This window comes from Seriola aureovittata, chromosome 11 (genome assembly GCF_021018895.1).
Source record: "Seriola aureovittata isolate HTS-2021-v1 ecotype China chromosome 11, ASM2101889v1, whole genome shotgun sequence".
Lineage (NCBI taxonomy): Eukaryota > Metazoa > Chordata > Actinopteri > Carangiformes > Carangidae > Seriola > Seriola aureovittata.
The window spans coordinates 748,945-766,323 of record NC_079374.1 but is presented as its reverse complement, the minus strand read 5'-3'; the positions used below and the strand labels follow the sequence as shown (position 1 = coordinate 766,323).

General features: G+C 45.5%; 1 protein-coding gene across 6 annotated transcripts in view; it reads right to left on the bottom strand.

Moving 5' to 3' along the window:
• The window catches only part of mylka (myosin, light chain kinase a), a 57,798-nt gene that overhangs the window by 27,647 nt on the left and 12,772 nt on the right, over positions 1 to 17,379 (bottom strand). For 4 of the 6 annotated variants that reach the window (XM_056389027.1, XM_056389026.1, XM_056389025.1 and 1 more), the window contains 8 exons: positions 15,935 to 16,060; positions 13,277 to 13,432; positions 8,852 to 8,983; positions 7,956 to 8,153; positions 7,672 to 7,879; positions 7,509 to 7,553; positions 6,164 to 6,265; positions 3,424 to 4,334 (listed from right to left, as the gene is read on the bottom strand). In XM_056389027.1, coding sequence (XP_056245002.1) covers positions 3,424 to 4,334; positions 6,164 to 6,265; positions 7,509 to 7,553; positions 7,672 to 7,879; positions 7,956 to 8,153; positions 8,852 to 8,983; positions 13,277 to 13,432; positions 15,935 to 16,060 — 1,878 coding nt within the window. The remainder of the gene's footprint in view (positions 1 to 3,423; positions 4,335 to 6,163; positions 6,266 to 7,508; positions 7,554 to 7,671; positions 7,880 to 7,955; positions 8,154 to 8,851; positions 8,984 to 13,276; positions 13,433 to 15,934; positions 16,061 to 17,379) is intronic. The other 2 variants (XM_056389029.1, XM_056389031.1) reach the window with 2 other exon arrangements.

Here is a 17,379-nt window from a genome sequence, read left to right as displayed (position 1 = left end):
AGGTGCCACATGTTAAATTTTCTCTGTGTCAGAGTGAGATGCAGGGGTGTGGATGGGCAGAGCAGACAGGTGAATGGGAACAGGTGGACAGCTAGGGAGAGGAAATGAGAAGGAAGTGGAGACGGACAGAGGAGGACTGATGAAATAACTCCTCGCAATCTGTGACATCATGATGAAATGGAGTAGACTCTTGCCTTCAGCAGCCACACCTACACCTGAGCTGTCAGACTGTCACCTGACCATCCTCAGTACAGACACTAAGAGGATGGATGGCTGCTCTTCAACAGGAAACACCCCGTTCACCATAAACTGATACTACATACTAGTGCTCCAATTAAACTATCGACCACACGTTCAGTGATCAGCTGTTTCCAGTCTTTATGCCAAGCTTGCTGTTCCCCCCCTCCTGAAATGAATTTACTGTTGCGCTAACAGCTAACATTACAGTATTAACCAGAAGCCACTTCATCTTCTCTGCTCTAAAACAGTAGCCTATACAGGAAGTTGCACTGTTCAGCCACTGACAGCTACTGTTTTAGAGCAGAGAAGAAGAAGAATTGATTTGTGAGAAAACTGCAGTTTTATTCTGATGTGAAAACGTTTATTAATAACATATGAGATCAGAGCACAGACTCGGTCATCACTGAGACCTGATCCAGGATCAGAGGTGTTTCTAAGACCAGTGTCAGAACTACTGTAAGAGTTACGTTCCACCATTGATTAATGATTTTTCATTGATCAACTGTAGACATGAAACAACATCATCATCGCGGTCTGTGTCCTGTGAGACTACAGCTGTCTGAGGGCGTCTCAGTGACCTCTGACCTTTAGAGTCCACACACAGAGCTGGATCAGGGGCTGTCCTGCAGCCTGAAATAACAGAAGGGAGGATTACTGCTGTCTGACACATACACACACACACACACACACACACACACACACACACACACACACACACAGGGAATCCTCAGGCCCTCAGTTGTTCATAAACACACATGTATGTTCAGATATAGCAGCAGGTCTTCACTGTTCACAGGGAGCCATGAGGAAACCACTGTGTGTGTGTTTCTATCTCTGTGAGGACATTCTGGCCGATTGAAGTAAAAATCTGAGACCAAGTAAGACCAGGACCAGGATGGTCTAAATCAGCACCAGGACCAGCTCATGCAGTGGAGACGTGGTTTAGAGAAGAGTACATTTCCTTGAGCTGTTCTCTGCTCCTGTGTTTTATGATGTAACATGAGACTGACAGTTTTATATCAGTCCTCCTGACACAAGCTTCTTTACTCTCAGTGAGACCTGGAGCTTCAGACTGACTCTGACCTTATATAACTGTACAACACACACAGACTGACAGTCGTCCTGGAAACCTCAGTTTCTTTAAACATTTAAACTCTCCTGGATCAGTCCTGACTCTCATTGTGTTTCTAGACAAATAAACTGTAAAAGTCTGACATCATTTTATTCAACATCATGAGGACATGTTGTTACTTTATGTCTTTGATAAGTCGTTGATCCTGAACATCTGATGTTTCAGTTCAACCTTCTCCTGTAGTGACGCCATCATTAAACTGGTTCTGGTTCTGGTCAGACTCTCACAGATCCTGGTTCAGGGCAGAGAAAAGATCCTGGTCTGGTTTAAACCACAAACAGTCCACCATTGTTTTTTTTACATTTAAACTAAACTTGGTCTCGGGATGTGAACTGGTCTCTGGATGAACTGGTCTCTGGATGAACTGGTCTCTGGATGTGAACTGGTCTCGGGATTAACTGGTCTCTGGATGAACTGGTCTCAGGATGTGAACTGGTCTCTGGATGAACTGGTCTCAGGATGTGAACTGGTCTCTGGATGAACTGGTCTCTGGATAAACTGGTCTCAGGATGTGAACTGGTCTCAGGATGTGAACTGGTCTCGGGATGCGAACTGGTCTCAGGATGTGAACTGGTCTTTGTACATGAGACTCTGCTCCTTTTATGAATGAAGCTACATTAATGTGTTAATTGTTTTGTCGACTGAGTGGATGAGCGTCATCTGTTTCTAAATACTACAATACCCATGAGACTCATCTGCTGTTGCCATGGAGAAGAGGTCAGAGGTCAAAGGTGTGAACTGATGTAAACTCGGCTCTTCAGCTTCAGTTCACTGTTGGTGTGAAGCACTGTGATTTGCTGACTGTTAGTGAAATGCACCCTGGGAGTTGTAGTTAACCCCTCCCTCTTCTTTATATTTTTAAATGAGATTTGACATCTTAATGTTTTGATCTTTATCTCGGATCAACAGTTTAAAACATGTTATAACTGGTTTATAACAGAATATAAATGTTTATTAATGTTTAGTATTTATTCTATAAAGACATATTTATATTATTACATCTTTAATTACAGATGATACAGGGTAAATACAGGGCCTTTATATAAAGACAGAGACGTTCACGAGTGAAGTCTGAGTCTTTAAATTTACAAAAGATTTTCTCCTTCAATGTTAAAATCTAATGTAATAAAGGTTGATGGTTCAGATCATCGCAGCACTCTTTCACAGTGAATTAAACAGTGAAGACAACAACATATACTCTATTTATCTGACTGAGACTTCAAACTGTCACAGTGTCGTGTTTGTTCAGAAGAGAAACACGTTTTCCCCACTGACGTCGACTGTTGGTCATTTAAAGAAACGACTTTATGATAATATGATAATTCAACATGAACTGTGTCTCATATCATTTCAAACGAATCAATGGAACAGACTCATAACGCTCGAAACTAAAACATTATTCTCCCTCAGTGACTAAAGCAGAAGCTCAGTGTTTATTAATGTGTAAAACAAACATAAAAATCGTCTTCACAGGAAACAGAACAAATATACATTAATAAACATGTCACTATGTGATTATAACCACCTTATAGTCTGTTATAAACCAGTTATTACAGGTTTGGTTGTTCCATTTGGATGTTTTTAATATTTTAATATTTTCTTACATATTTTAAGTCAATGATTAATCAATTAATGGAGAAAAGTTAATGATAGTGAAAATTATTTTTAACTGAAACAAGAAGCAAAGAACTGAGAAGTGAATGAATCAGGTCCTCACAATGCTGGTCCTCACAAGTGACGTTAACTCTGTGTGTGTGTGTGTGTGTGAGTGTGTGTGTATGTGTGTGTCCTCTGTAAAGTGATCTGTTCCCATATGAAATACCAGTAACAGTCACACACATCCTGCCTTTCTATTGTTTCAGATCTGTTTCTATTTATAGAGTCTGAGCTCCGTCAACAGTTGCTTCAGCTCCGTCAACTAAACTTCAAACTCACAACTCTACACTGTCACTGTCTGAAGTTTAGAACCACGTGTGTGTGTGTGTGTGTGTGTGTGTGTGTGTGTGTGTGTGCGTGTGTGTGTGTGTGTGTGAGTGTGTGTGACCTCTGACCTTCATTGGCGAGGATGATGAACTTGGACGGCTTGATGACCTTCCCGTCCAGCGTCCAGGTGACAGTGACGTCTGCGGGTCCAGAGGTGGCGGCGGCGAGGCGGCACTGCAGCCGGAGCCGCTGGCCGTCCAGCACTGTCACATCGCTCAGCTTCTCCGTGAACTCTGGCGCCTTCCCTCCAACTCCGCTCTTCTTCTCATTAATCCCTCCGTCCACACAGTTGTTCACTGCCATCTTCCCGCTCTCCCCGTTCTTCTCGGGAGTGTCCGGCTTCTTCTTGTTGGCGAGGACGGAGCGGAAATCGGCAGCGTTCTTTCCAGGCGTCTCGGCCGGTTTGTTGCTGTTGCCAGCGGCGCCACCCTTCTTCCCCAGCACTGCACGGAAGTCCACCTGCTGCGGCGAGTTCACCTTGCGCTCCTCCTCTGACTTGGGTTTGACACCCTTGAGGTTGGCCTTAAAATCCATCTGGTGATGGTGGCGGTTCTCTGCGGTGGCGAGGCCGGCCTCCCTCGACTCCTCTCCCTGGTTGTTTTTGGCGTGAAAAGCTCGGCGTCCCAGAAGTGAGCGGAAGTCCAGCTGCTGCGCCTCCCTCTGTCGCAGCTCCTCTTCTCCACGCTCCCTGGTCTCTACACAGTGTTTGAGGAGGCCTCGGGGAGCGGCGGCGGCGGCAGTAGTGGCGGCGGCTGAGTCCTGGTCGCCCTCCTTCTTCCTCTTCTCCTCCTGGTGCAGGTGCAGGAGAGGCTGGTTCTCCTTCTGCTCCTTGTTGGCCTCCTGCCACTGCCGACTGACACCACGGCTGCTGCTGCTGCCTCTCTGCTCCACGCCTCCTCCTCCTCTGGCACCTCCTCTCAGCGCCGCGCTTTCACCAGCTGCTCCTCCTCCTCCTCCTCTTCCTCCTGCTGCTGCAGGGCTGGGCGAAAGAGCACAGAGACAGATGGAGGGAAAGAGAGGGAGGGAAAATAAACAGAGCAGGGTTAAAGCCCCCCTGGAACAAGAGGACAAGCTCCGCCCCCTTACATCTGGGGAGAGGGGGGAGGGTGGGGGGGTGGACCTCGACTCAAAATGTCTATGTTACATCACAAGTGACTCTACTGCCCTTATAAGGGCATACACCCAGAACTCTCACACACACACACACACACACACACACAGATGTAAACACACTCCTCCTTCCTGAGTTCACTTAATTCTCAGTTTCTTTATTTGACTAGGAATCAGAATTTCTTTTTTCTGTTTCTCACTTTAAGAAAAAACACAGCGAGTGAGCGACAGAGTGAGAGACATAGTGAGAGACAGAAAGAGTGAGAGAGACAGAGAGAGACAGAGAGAGAGACAGAAAGAGTGAGAGACAGAGAGAGACAGAGAGAGAGACAGAAAGAGTGAGAGAGACAGAGAGACAGAAAGAGTGAGCGACAGAGTGAGAGACATAGTGAGAGACAGAAAGAGTGAGAGAGACAGAGAGACAGAAAGAGTGAGAGACAGAGAGAGAGAGAGAGACAGAAAGAGTGAGAGACAGAGAGAGTGAGTGAGAAGAGAGAGAGGAAATACTGGCTCTGATTGGTTCGTTGATATGGATTAGAGAAGCTTGAGGGAGTTTCTGGATATGAAGGGATGGACAGAACGCTGAGTGGGAGAGAACAGAGGGATGGAGAGCTGGGAGTGAAGGGAGAGAGATAAACTTGAGGATGAAGAGTGAAACTCTGTCACTGATGGTCTGTAAACAGCAGCACAGATCTGAGATCACTCAGTCCACAAGAGAAGGACCTTAAAGTTTCCTTCAATGTTCATGTAAGTATTAAAGCTTTTCTCCTGATCTTAGTTCAGTCCTTGAAACTGTTGCACAAAACACCTTCGACACCAAAGTTCACCTGGTGATGTTCCCGCCAAAACAACAGGAGGATGAAACAACAGGTATCACAAGAGCTATTGGCAGCAAATCAAGTCTCCATGGAAACAGTAGAATTTTACTGCTGTAAAATCTCTTTGACTGCTGAAAATGTCTTAACTTTTTTCTATAATTGAGGGAAATTTTAAGAGACTGACACCCTCAAGTAACTCCCTCAGCTAAGGAGAAATTAAACCTTAAGTGTCAGAGTTCAGTAGAAAACTTCAGGTGTTTTGAGGACCAGATCAGGGCATCTGAGATGCTTCAGTCCACCACACCCTGCTGTGTCTGACCGGTCTCCATGGTAACCCTGTCCACTGTCATCAGAACTGGACCTTGGAGCAAAAGAAAGAGGTCTCCTGGTCTGATGAGTCCAGGTCCTGGTCACCGTACACCTGGGGAGGTGACGGCACCAGGTGCACTGTGGGGAGAAGACCAGCAAGTGGAGGGAGGTGAGGTTCTGCTGGGAGACCCCGGGTCCAGGTCTTCATGTGGACCTCAGTGTGAAACCTGGGTCAACATCATGGTGGTCTTCCCTCTCTCAATCCTGCTGTAGCGCAGACATGGTCCAGGACGGTCTGAGGATCCTGAGGGCTCAGTGAGTCCTGGACTCTCAGTCTGATCCAGGATCTGTGACATGTTCTGCTGCTGAGGTCCTGGTCCCAGAAGCTACAGAGAGCTTCAGGTGTGTAAAGTCCCCGTCTGGGTGGGTCAGATCTGTCGTTCAGCTCATAGAGGACCAGTATCTGATCTGGTTCCTGTCCTGTCTCATCAGTGAAGACAGGGTCTGAACACGGACAGTAAATCTAATCCTGCAGTAAAATGTTAAACCATGAAGGTGGATCAGGTCTCACCTGGTCTCCTCTGCAGCTCGTCCTCCTCGTCCTCTTGTCCTGTCCGTCTCTCCATCAGTCACAGACAGACTGGCCACAGCGACACACTCCCCTACAGAGTTCCTGACAGACAGACACAGCATCACTCCTGGTGTCCTAGTGTCCTTCCCTTCTCTGTGCCCTTCATTGCACCCTTGTCTCCTACCTTACACATTCGTAAGAGTGAAACAGATTCTGCATCCTGTTGTGAGTACACTTCCTAGTGTCCTGGCTCTACACCTGCAGCGCACCATCACACTAACATCACACCACCTTATACTTTAGTGTCCTGGAACAGCTGCTGGTCTGTGGAGCTGCAACATGGAGCTCAGTCCTCTTTATTACCTGCAAACGATCATCAGATCTTGAGTTGCCTGGTGATGTCACATCTCCAACATCCACCCAAACACAACATTACTATACACTGCCCTTGCACTACACCTCATCACGGTGAACTGCACCTCAGTGCACCACTTTATTTATAGCACCAGTCTGTTTGCTGTGTGTCTTTACTCCCTTCATAGTGCTGTGATAGACACTATAACAAGTCATCTGAAGTCATTAGTTACTAGGCAGACCAGATGAATGTTTACCTGGAATAAACATGTTCTTGGTCTAAAGATGTGAGCGCATGGTTGTGAAAGTCTGGGTTTGGTTCCTATTTATAAATGATGCCAGAGAGAACTGAGCTGAGATCTGCTACTTTACCTCTGACTGTGTTTAATCTGGAGGAAGAAAAAGTGACAGTGCATGACCCTTTGGTGTTGGTATTACCCTGGATCACTCCAATTCTCTATAATGTAATGTAATGTAATGTCACAGTGAAGCAGAAGAAGACATCCGTCAGTGTTTCTGGCATACAGTCATTCTTCAGGTCGTACTCAGAGGTCACTGAACCTTTACCTTGGAAAGGTGGTACACATGGAGTGAGTGTTGGGGCGTGGGACAGATCCAGCTGGATGGAGCATCTCTCTGTGGAGCTGGACTGAAAACTTCACCTGAGATTTCCAGCAGATATCTAAACCTTTATACTTCAGAGTAAAAACCTGACTGAACTGAACGAGTAGAAACACTGTGATGAATATGATGGAGGGATGCATTATGGGAAGAGTTGGATGGATAGATTATGGATGGATTTATGGATGGGGGAGGGGTGGTGCTGCTTCTGAGTTTAATCCTCACTTCAGCTCCAAACCAGAAAAACATGGAGGATTATCTCAGCATGAAGCCATCAACAGAAATCTGCAGATTTTTGTATGTTGACTACAGCTGATAATAAATATATATATATTATATATGATATGATGATCGCGTGGGTGTGTCTCACCTCAGGCTGATCAAGTAGTCTCCAGCATGATGCTTCTTTACTCTCCTGAGGAAGAAGAAGAAGAGTTTACTCAGTCGATCAGGTTCAGGGTCTCTGCTGGTCCAGGACCTGCAGGTTCAGAACCAGCTGAGACCTGATTCTGGTCTGTGTGTGGACGGCAGACCTGATCAGCAGGGAGATGACGTCCTCTTTCTGCAGCAGCTCATAGTCTCCTCCGGAGGTCAGAGGTCGGCTCAGGTCTGCTCTGGTCCAGGTGTACTGGGGGAAGGGGTCTCCAGCGATGGCACAGGACAGGAGGACATGTTGACCCACAATGCCACTCACCGGTTTGGGTTTGGTGATGAACCACGGCTGGATGCCGTCCTGAGGCTCTGCAAGGAAACCACATGAATAAGACCAGGACTATTAAAGCAGGGGTGTAAAGACAGACCTGAAGAGTCCTGTTACCCTCCACAGTGAGCCGGGCCTGGGTCTGGTCCCGGCCGTGCTGGTTCCAGGCTTCGACGCTGTAGGTCCCCGTGTCCTCGGGGAAAACCTCCTGGATCAGCAGAGTGCAGCGGTTCTCCTCCCTGAGGAGGTGGAAGTCCTCTGACTCCGTCACCTCCTGACCGTCATGGAGCCACACCACCTCTGGAGGGGGGTGACCTGAGGACCACAACGACGACATCATCATCATCATCATCATCATCATCACATAAACACATGAGTTGTCTCTGAGCAGGTTTACACTTCACTTTGGGGTTAGTGTGAGACATTATGGACCATGTGACTGAAGACACTCTGACATTTGATGGTAGAGTCATGAAGTCATGACGTAATCAGTGATCAGTAATCAATAATCACTGCAGCAGGTACAACGTCCGAAGGTACCAGGACAAACCCCTGATGAGTGACAGCAGAGACCAGAGGAACCTGATCCTCACAGCTTATATGGAGAAAACCCTCTGTGGAAAATCATTATGTAACACACACACACACACACACACACACACACACACACACACACACACACACGCACACACACGCACACACACACACTCTCTGCTGGGTCAATAACATACAGCTATAGTTCACTCCTATAGTAACTGATAGTCAACTCATTAATCAAAACCAGGACACACACACACACACACACACACACACACACACACACACACACACACACAGGAAATAAAGAGTAAGGAATCATCCAGCGTGAGTCTGTCCTCATCTCATCTCCACCATCTCCCTGGAGATCTGACAGGAAATACCACCAAACACACACACACACACACACACACACACACACACACACACACACACACACACACACACACACACACACACACACACTGTGCTGGTACCTGTCAGCTCCACTGTCATGGTGACTCTGCTGCCGTCCATCACCTTCAGGTCAGTCAGGCGGCTGATGAAGTGCGGAGCCTCAAATGCTCCTCTGACCTCTGTGACCTCTGACCTGCGACCCTGCAGTCGGCCTGCAACAACAACACACAAAGAAGAAGATCAGACGCCAAACATCTGTTCAGTTTTAATGTCTCCTCTGCTGTCCTCTCTGTCCGTCAGACCTCAGCAGCTCTTCATCACAAACTTTTCGTTTGTCAGAATAAAATAAAGTTTCAGTTCCGATCTGTGATCAGCTACTAAATTAATCTACATTAACATTAATGAAGCTAATTAGCACTGACAGCCTGGACATGAGCTGAGCAAAACAGCTGGAACAAACTGATCCAGATGTCTGAGCTTAATGAGCTCCAGATATTGATGTGATGATAACGGGCTCTGATCAGCTGATCGTTTCTCTGGAGAACAGTCTGCTGAACCATTGTACAGAGAAGCTGTTAGCTGTTAACACATTAGATAAAAAGGCCAACAGTGACCTGTTTCCTGCCAAATAGTGAGCCCACATGTCTCTGATCTGTTCAGCCTCATGTCTCTTTGTTTTCGCCATCATCAGTGTCTGTAGCTGCTGCTTCATAACGTTTGTTTGGTTACTAATTAATTATCAATTAACCACCATCAGCACCTTAATGGTCAGAAAGTTTCATCTGGCAGATCAAATTATGGCAGATCACATGATCATATCACATGACCAGATTCATCCTCTGAGGTCTTGACCTGCTCTCAGCAGCTGTCCTTCTAATCACTCTCTTTTACAAGTTATTAATGGTGGTAACTCATTAATAAGATTAATGATTTAATTTGCATTACATATAATTGTGTATTTATGATTTATAAAGTGAATTTATCACCTGATTATAACCCATTTATAAATCTTAATAAAAGCAGTCTGATTGTGGAGCGGAACTGATGTGATCATGAGATATTCTGTCACACGTCTCCATCATTACTTCAGCAGATAAACTCACTAATGACTAATTAATGACTGTTGTTGTTTCTGTTTGCTGAATGTGTTTGTCAGATTATTAGTGTTTTTTGTTCTCAGGTCCTTATGTAAAAATATGTATGTATATATGGATCTACATATGTAAATATATATGTATCTACATATGTAAATATATGTCTATATTTGTAAATATATATGTATCTTTATTTGTAAATATATGTATATATATATATATATATATGTAAATATATATGTATCTTTATTTGTAAATATATGTATCTATAAATGGATCTATATATGTATTTATATATGGATCTATATATGTAAATATATATGGATCTATATATGAATCTATTTTTTATATATATATGTATCTATATATGTATCTATTTTTTTATGTATATGTATCTATATATGGATATAGAAAACAGATGGACCAGGCTTAACTTGGACTGAAAACATTTAGTGTCTGCACAAGAAAACTATAGAAATCATCAGACTTATACTCACCACAAATCTTTCTCTTCTTTCTCGTATAAAGAGTTGGTGTGTACATTAGTTCAAAACACTGGGTTATGAACTCACAGTTAGTCTGTGTGTGTGTGTGTGTGTGTGTGTGTGTGTGTGTGTGTGTGTGTGTGTGCGCGCGTGTGTCCCCTCTCTGGCATGCCTGATATGTACACAGAACAAAGCCTGTTTACCACACACACACGCGCACACACACACTCTTACAGAGCAGACATACTGTATATTCATACTCACATGCACACATGTTAAAACACACACACGCACACACGTGTCAGATGTTGGAAGAGAGGGAAAAGGAAATCCAGATTCCATATATGGAAAAGGACGAGTGAGGATCAGACTGATGACCTCTCTCTCCGACACACACACACACACACACACACACACACACACACACACACACACACACACACACACACACACACACACACACACACACACACACTCTGTCTTTCTCTTCCCTTCTCTGCTTTGAGAACAACTCTCTATCCAGATGTTGTGAATGTGTAAATCCTGGTGTTCTGTCTCTGTCGTCATGACTAGGGATGTCACGATACCAGAAATGTTGTAGTCGATATCAATACCAGTGAAATTCCACGATTCTCGATACTTATTTCGATACCACGGTGAAAAAAACAAAAACAAAAAATTCCATGTACTTTCTCTTTCACTCAACTGAAAAATACGACTAAAAAAACAAAAAACAAAGAGCAGTTAAAATATAATAAAAACATTAAATACATTTTTAATCTAATTTAGAATTAAAATATAAACAATCAACTTTTTATTGCACAGCTTTTCAGCTATAGTGCCCTGAAAAAAAAAAAAAGACATATAATAGATATAATAATAAAATGAAACAACTTTTGACACTGCAAAAAAGAACAGTGGCATGTTGCCTTCAAGTATTTAAAGTAAACAATACTTTGCTAAAATATAAGCAGCAAACTTTTTATCGCCCTGCATTTCAACCGTGGTTTGGAAAATGCGAAAGCACCGTTTAGAAACGGGCTTTTGCAACTTGTCGCCATCTTCCATTTGTTGTTGCGGCTAGACCGCAGCCTGGTCGTGGACCTTCCTCCTCCTCCCTCGGGCAGAGGCCGATCATGTGCCGGAGAAACTGTGTTTAAATGCGTCAGAGTCACTCATGCCGCCAGTGATGCAGTGATTAGTGTTAATGTTCTTTACACGTTTTTGAGGTAAGACACTTTTACACCATGAGATAAGTTGCTCATACAGTTAATGACATCCTGCGGGCGTGGCGTGCACTCATTCACCTGCCTCCCTGAACCGATGTCAACCTTACATTACTTCCTAAGAGGGTGACCATCAATCTCGTCACGTGTACCGTTCCGTTTTTTGCCACGTGGCATCGACTTGGTACCAAATTATCGGTTCTGGTGACAACCCTAGTCATGGCAACAGCTTGTTCTTCTTCATGAGATTCATTCATGTGTTTTATATTCATGTTCTTATACAACTGACCTGAAACTGCAGATAAAGGAAAAGTAATGGTTTATATTAACGTGATGACGAAGTGGTTCATTTACACTGATTATACAAACATCAGGACCTGGACCTGGACGTGGTCTCTGGTACTGGTCCGAACAGCTCTGTCAGCTGAGACATGGACTCTACAGACCTCTGAATGTCCCTATGGCACCAGGTCCATCGAGTCCTGAGAGCTGTGAGGTGGAACTGATGTGGATCAGAGGATCCTGCTCCTCCCCCATCACTGCTCCAGGTCGTGGTCTGTCCCTCCTCTGACTGTAGGCCAGTCCTCATCACCCGAAGTGACCAGGGTAAAGTGACCGGGGGAAAGTGACCAGGGGAAAGTGACCGGGGGAAAGTGACCAGGGGAAAGTGACCAGGGGAAAGTGACCAGGTTAGCCCTTCATGTGATCCATTGCTAATGTAAAAATACTGCTAGCAGCCACTTCAACAGCAACATTAATGACTCTGATGTAAACGCACAGAAAAACTGACTTACTTCTCACAACTTCATTGTCCACACATGGACATCTGACTCTGAGGGTCAAGTGTCAGTCTGTGGGAATCTTCTGATATTTTCCTGTGTGTGTGTGTGAGTGTGAGTGTGTGTGTGTGTGTGTGTGTGTGTGATCTGTTCTTGTGTGTGTTCAGTCAGGGGATTTCCTGCTGCAGGAGGGTTTTCTGATTCTCCTTATAAAGCTGTGATGATGGTTTCAGTTTGACAGGCTGATTAATGTCCAACTGTGTTTCCACAGACACGGGTCTCATCCTAGTCTTGATCATATTGAAATCTGGTTCTACATATGGTCCATATAGATGATGAACAGCAGAGTCCTGGGTGAGATGTTTACAGACTGATGTTCCTGTAACCATTGACCTTCAGTTCATACCACTGTGGCTGCTGAAAACAGAGACTCTGTATCTCTGATCACTGATCATGTTCTCCATCTAAAATACTGAAGAGCTTTAACTCTTTCATTCCCCAGAGACTGAACTCTGTTCGTCTGCTGCACCTGCACAGGTGCATATCGTTAGCTTCAGAGTGCTCCAACATATTCTTGGGCAGAGTAAAAAAGAGACAGAAACATATTTAACGTGGATGTGAACTTTTGTTTCAGACTCATAAAGTCAGTCAGAGAGAACAAATGCCATTTGTAGGCAGGTCTGTGTGTGTGTGTGTGTGTGTGTGTGTGTGTGTGTGTGTGTGTGTGTGTGTGTGTGTGTGTGTGTGTGTGTGCCCTGAAGACACTCCGGAGCAGACTCTACCACAGAGGTATTTTCTTAAAGTACTTTGGCAGGTGTTTATATATAGCTGTGTAGTAATAACCACTGAGTACTCCTGTGACCCCCCCAGCGTTGACCAAGTGTCTACCTGGTCAGTTGAAGAACCTGAATGACCTCTGACCTTTGACCTGGACTCGGGTGCTGCTCTCTACTCTGCCGTAGCTGTTCTCGGCCACACACATATACACTCCTTCATCATGCTGTGACGCCTTCTGGACGGTCAGTGTGGCCACGCCCCCGACGTACGAGGCCCGAGCAGCGGCTGGATGAGGGCGCTCTAACGAGGAGGAAGAGACATCATCATCTTCATGTCGTCATGTGACAGCAGCACTGATCAATCACAGACCAGCAAATAAAGACAGAACAGACTGAAGAGGACCACATCACTGGTCGTCTGGGTGGAGGAGCATCCACACATCAACCAAGCTAAAGATCAAACAGTGCTCACTGCTCTCCACAAATAAACCAGCTGTCAACCTGAGACCATGTGACCATCTGGAGGATCTGGACTCTGACACGTCATTATGTGAAGTTCCACCTCTGTCCTGAAAGCCTGGAGGACTGAGACTTCCTCTTCCTTCCTCCCTAGGTGGAGTTATTTGGCGTGAGTTGTGTGAGGTTCTCATGAGTAGTCGTTACATTACCCCTCTCTGTTCAGGAGAGACGACCGGCAGCACCCGTCAGAGTGATGAGGCGCTGTGGGCGGGGCCACCAAATAAAACCTGATGTGTTTTAACAACATCCTACTGAAACAATCCAACATCTGTTTAAATGAAGCTTCATGTAGAAGATTTTCATCTTTATCTTCCTGTGATCTTTCCTGTGGCACTACATTTTTCAACCACTGACCGACCGTATTCCTACACACAAGCGCACATACGGACCGCACCGTATTACTAATTCAGTAAACTGACCTGCGTCTGCGGTGTCATACAGCCCCCACATCAAACTACCTGAACTATCCCTTTGAGCTTCATTAGTTGCTGCATCTCATTAGAAGCTCCAGCTGTTAGTGTGTTACTGCTCCACTCTGTGTCGGCCCTTTAAATCTACACGTTTGTACCAATAAAGCACCTGTATGAGTCGTAACAAACATCTCCTCAAATGCTTTCAGTCTGAACTATAGCATCATCTCCTCCTCTTTCATAAAGTCACACTGGTTTATTCTCCACAGGTGAGGGAGAGGACTGTCCTCAACCCTGTGGCTCTGAGGACCTTTGATTTCCAGCTGCAAAACATCTGGAGGAGGAGGAGTCCCCACAACGTGATGAACATGAGCTTTAAACACACACACTGGATTCAACACTCAATGCCCTTCTTGGGTCGGCTTCTCTCTCTCTCTCTCTCTGTGTGTGGTGTTCATTGCAGCAGCATGTTTTGTCTTTATATGGTTTTCAGCTTTCATATTTGTTTAACGGTCGTACGACACCAGAGCTCTCTCTCTCTCTCTCTCTTCCTCCCTCTCTCTGTCTCTCCCTCCCTCTCTGTCTCTCCCTCCCTCTCTGTCTCTCTCTCTCTCTCTCTCTCTCTCCCCCTCTCTGTCTCTCTCTCTCTCTCTCTCTCTCTCTCTCTGATCAGCTCTTTTTATTCAGCTGCAGTTTGTACAAATGTTTTTCTGTCTGGACTTTTAATCCTACAACATTTAAAGTAACAAAGTGTAGAAACTAAAAATGAAGTGTGAGTGTGAAGCTCCAGGTCACGTCTACATGATGTTATACATAATAAAGTTATAATGTTATAGATAAAACAGACGCCAGAGGGTTAGAGATTCTTCATCTCAGTCTCAAAGAGAGAGACAGGCAGACAGAGATAAACAGAGAGAGAGAGAAAGACAGACACACACAGAGAGAGACAGAGAGAGACACAGAGAGAGAGAGAGAGAGACACAGAGAGACAGAGAAAGAGACACAGAGAGAGAGACAGTGAGAGACACACAGAGAGACAGAGAGAGAGACACAGAGAGAGAGAGACAGAGAGACACAGAGACAGAGAGAGACAGACACAGAGAGAGAGAGACAGAGATACAGAGAGAGAGACAGACACAGAGAGAGAGAGACAGAGAGAGAGACAGACACAGAGAGAGACAGAGACAGACACAGAGAGAGAGACAGACACAGAGAGAGAGAGAGACAGACAGACACAGAGAGAGACAGAGACAGACACAGAGAGAGACAGACACAGAGAGAGAGAGACAGACACACAGAGAGAGAGAGACAGACACACAGAGAGAGACAGACACAGAGAGAGAGAGAGACACACAGACACAGAGAGAGACAGAGACAGACACAGAGAGAGACAGAGACAGACACAGAGAGAGACAGACACAGAGAGAGAGAGACAGACACACAGAGAGAGAGAGACAGACACACAGAGAGAGAGACAGACACAGAGAGAGAGAGAGACACACAGACACAGAGAGAGACAGAGACAGACACAGAGAGAGAGAGACACAGAGAGAGAGAGAGAGAGACTCTGCTGGAGGATGAAGAAGTCTGAGGCTGAAATAAAACCTGTGTGTTGATGTTTCATGTTCCGTCTCCTCAGTTTCTTCATGTGTGTTCACCTGTGTGTAATCAGCGTGTGTGCTGCCCTCTGCTGGACACTTCAGTACAACACACTGCTGTGACAGAACTCCCCCTATCCTACAGCTACACCTGTCACTGCCTGAACCTGTTTCCTCAAGGTCTCCACACCTGAACCACACTCCCTGTGTGTGTGTGTGTGTGTGTGTGTGTGTGTGTGTGTGTGTGTGTGTGTACTCTGCAGGTGTCATACTGACCATTGAGCAGCCAGCAGACTGATGGAGCAGGTTTTCCCTCCACAGAGACCTGCAGGCTGAAGACCTGACCCTCTGAGACAGAGCAGTCCTGCAGCTCATTGAGGAAGACTGGAGGACGAGACACACCTGGGGGGACAGACAGAGACAGAAAGACAGGTAGACAGTTAGAGACAGAAAGACAGTTAGAGACTAACAGACAGACAGACAGTTAGAGACAGACAGACGGGTAGATAGTTAGAGACAGAAAGACAGGAAGAGAGACAGAGAGACAGACAATTAGAGACAGACAGACAGAGACAAACAGACAGGCAGACAGACAGACAGACAGTTAGAGACAGAAAGACAGGTAGACAGTTAGAGACAGACAGACAGTTAGAGACAAACAGACAGGCAGACAGACAGACAGTTAGAGACAGAAAGACAGGTAGACAGTTAGAGACACAGACAGTTAGAGACAAACAGACAGGCAGACAGACAGACAGACAGACAGTTAGAGACAAACAGACAGGCAGACAGACAGACAGACAGACAGTTAGAGACAGAAAGACAGGTAGACAGTTAGAGACAGACAGACAGTTAGAGACAAACAGACAGGCAGACAGACAGACAGTTAGAGACAGAAAGACAGGTAGACAGTTAGAGACAGAAAGGCAGTTAGAGACAGAAAGACAGGCAGACAGACAGAAAGACAGGAAGAGACACAGACAGACAGTTAGAGACAGAAGGACAGGCAGAGAGACAGACAGACAGTTAGAGACAGAAACACAGGGAGGGAGAGAGACAGACAGACAGACAGACAGACAGTTAGAGACAGACAGGTAGAGAGACAGACAGACAGTTAGAGACAGACAGACCGACAGACGGTTAGAGACAGACAGTTAGAGATAGACAGGCAGAGAGAAAGACAGTTAGAGACAAACAGACAGGCAGAGAGACAGACAGACAGTTAGAGACAGACAGACCGATTGACGGTTAGAGACAGACAGGCAGAGAGACAGACAGACAAACAGACAGACAGTTAGAGACAGACAGGCAGAGAGACAGACAGGCAGAGAGACACAGTTAGAGACAGACAGACAGGCAGAGAGACAGACAGACAGACAGTTAGAGACAGACAGACAGGCAGAGAGACAGACAGTTAGAGACAAACAGACAGGCAGAGAGACAAACAGACAGGCAGAGAGACAGACAGAGACAGACGGACAGGTAGACAGTTAGAGACAGGCAGAGAGACAGTTAGAGACAGACAGGCAGAGAGACAGACAGTTAGAGACAGACAGACAGGCAGAGAGACAGAAACACAGGAAGAGAGACAGACTGACAGTTAGAGACAGACAGACAGACAGTTAGAGATAGACAGACAGGCAGAGAGACAGACAGTTAGAGACAAACAGACAGGCAGAGAGACAGACAGTTAGAAACAGACAGACAGGTAGACAGTTAGA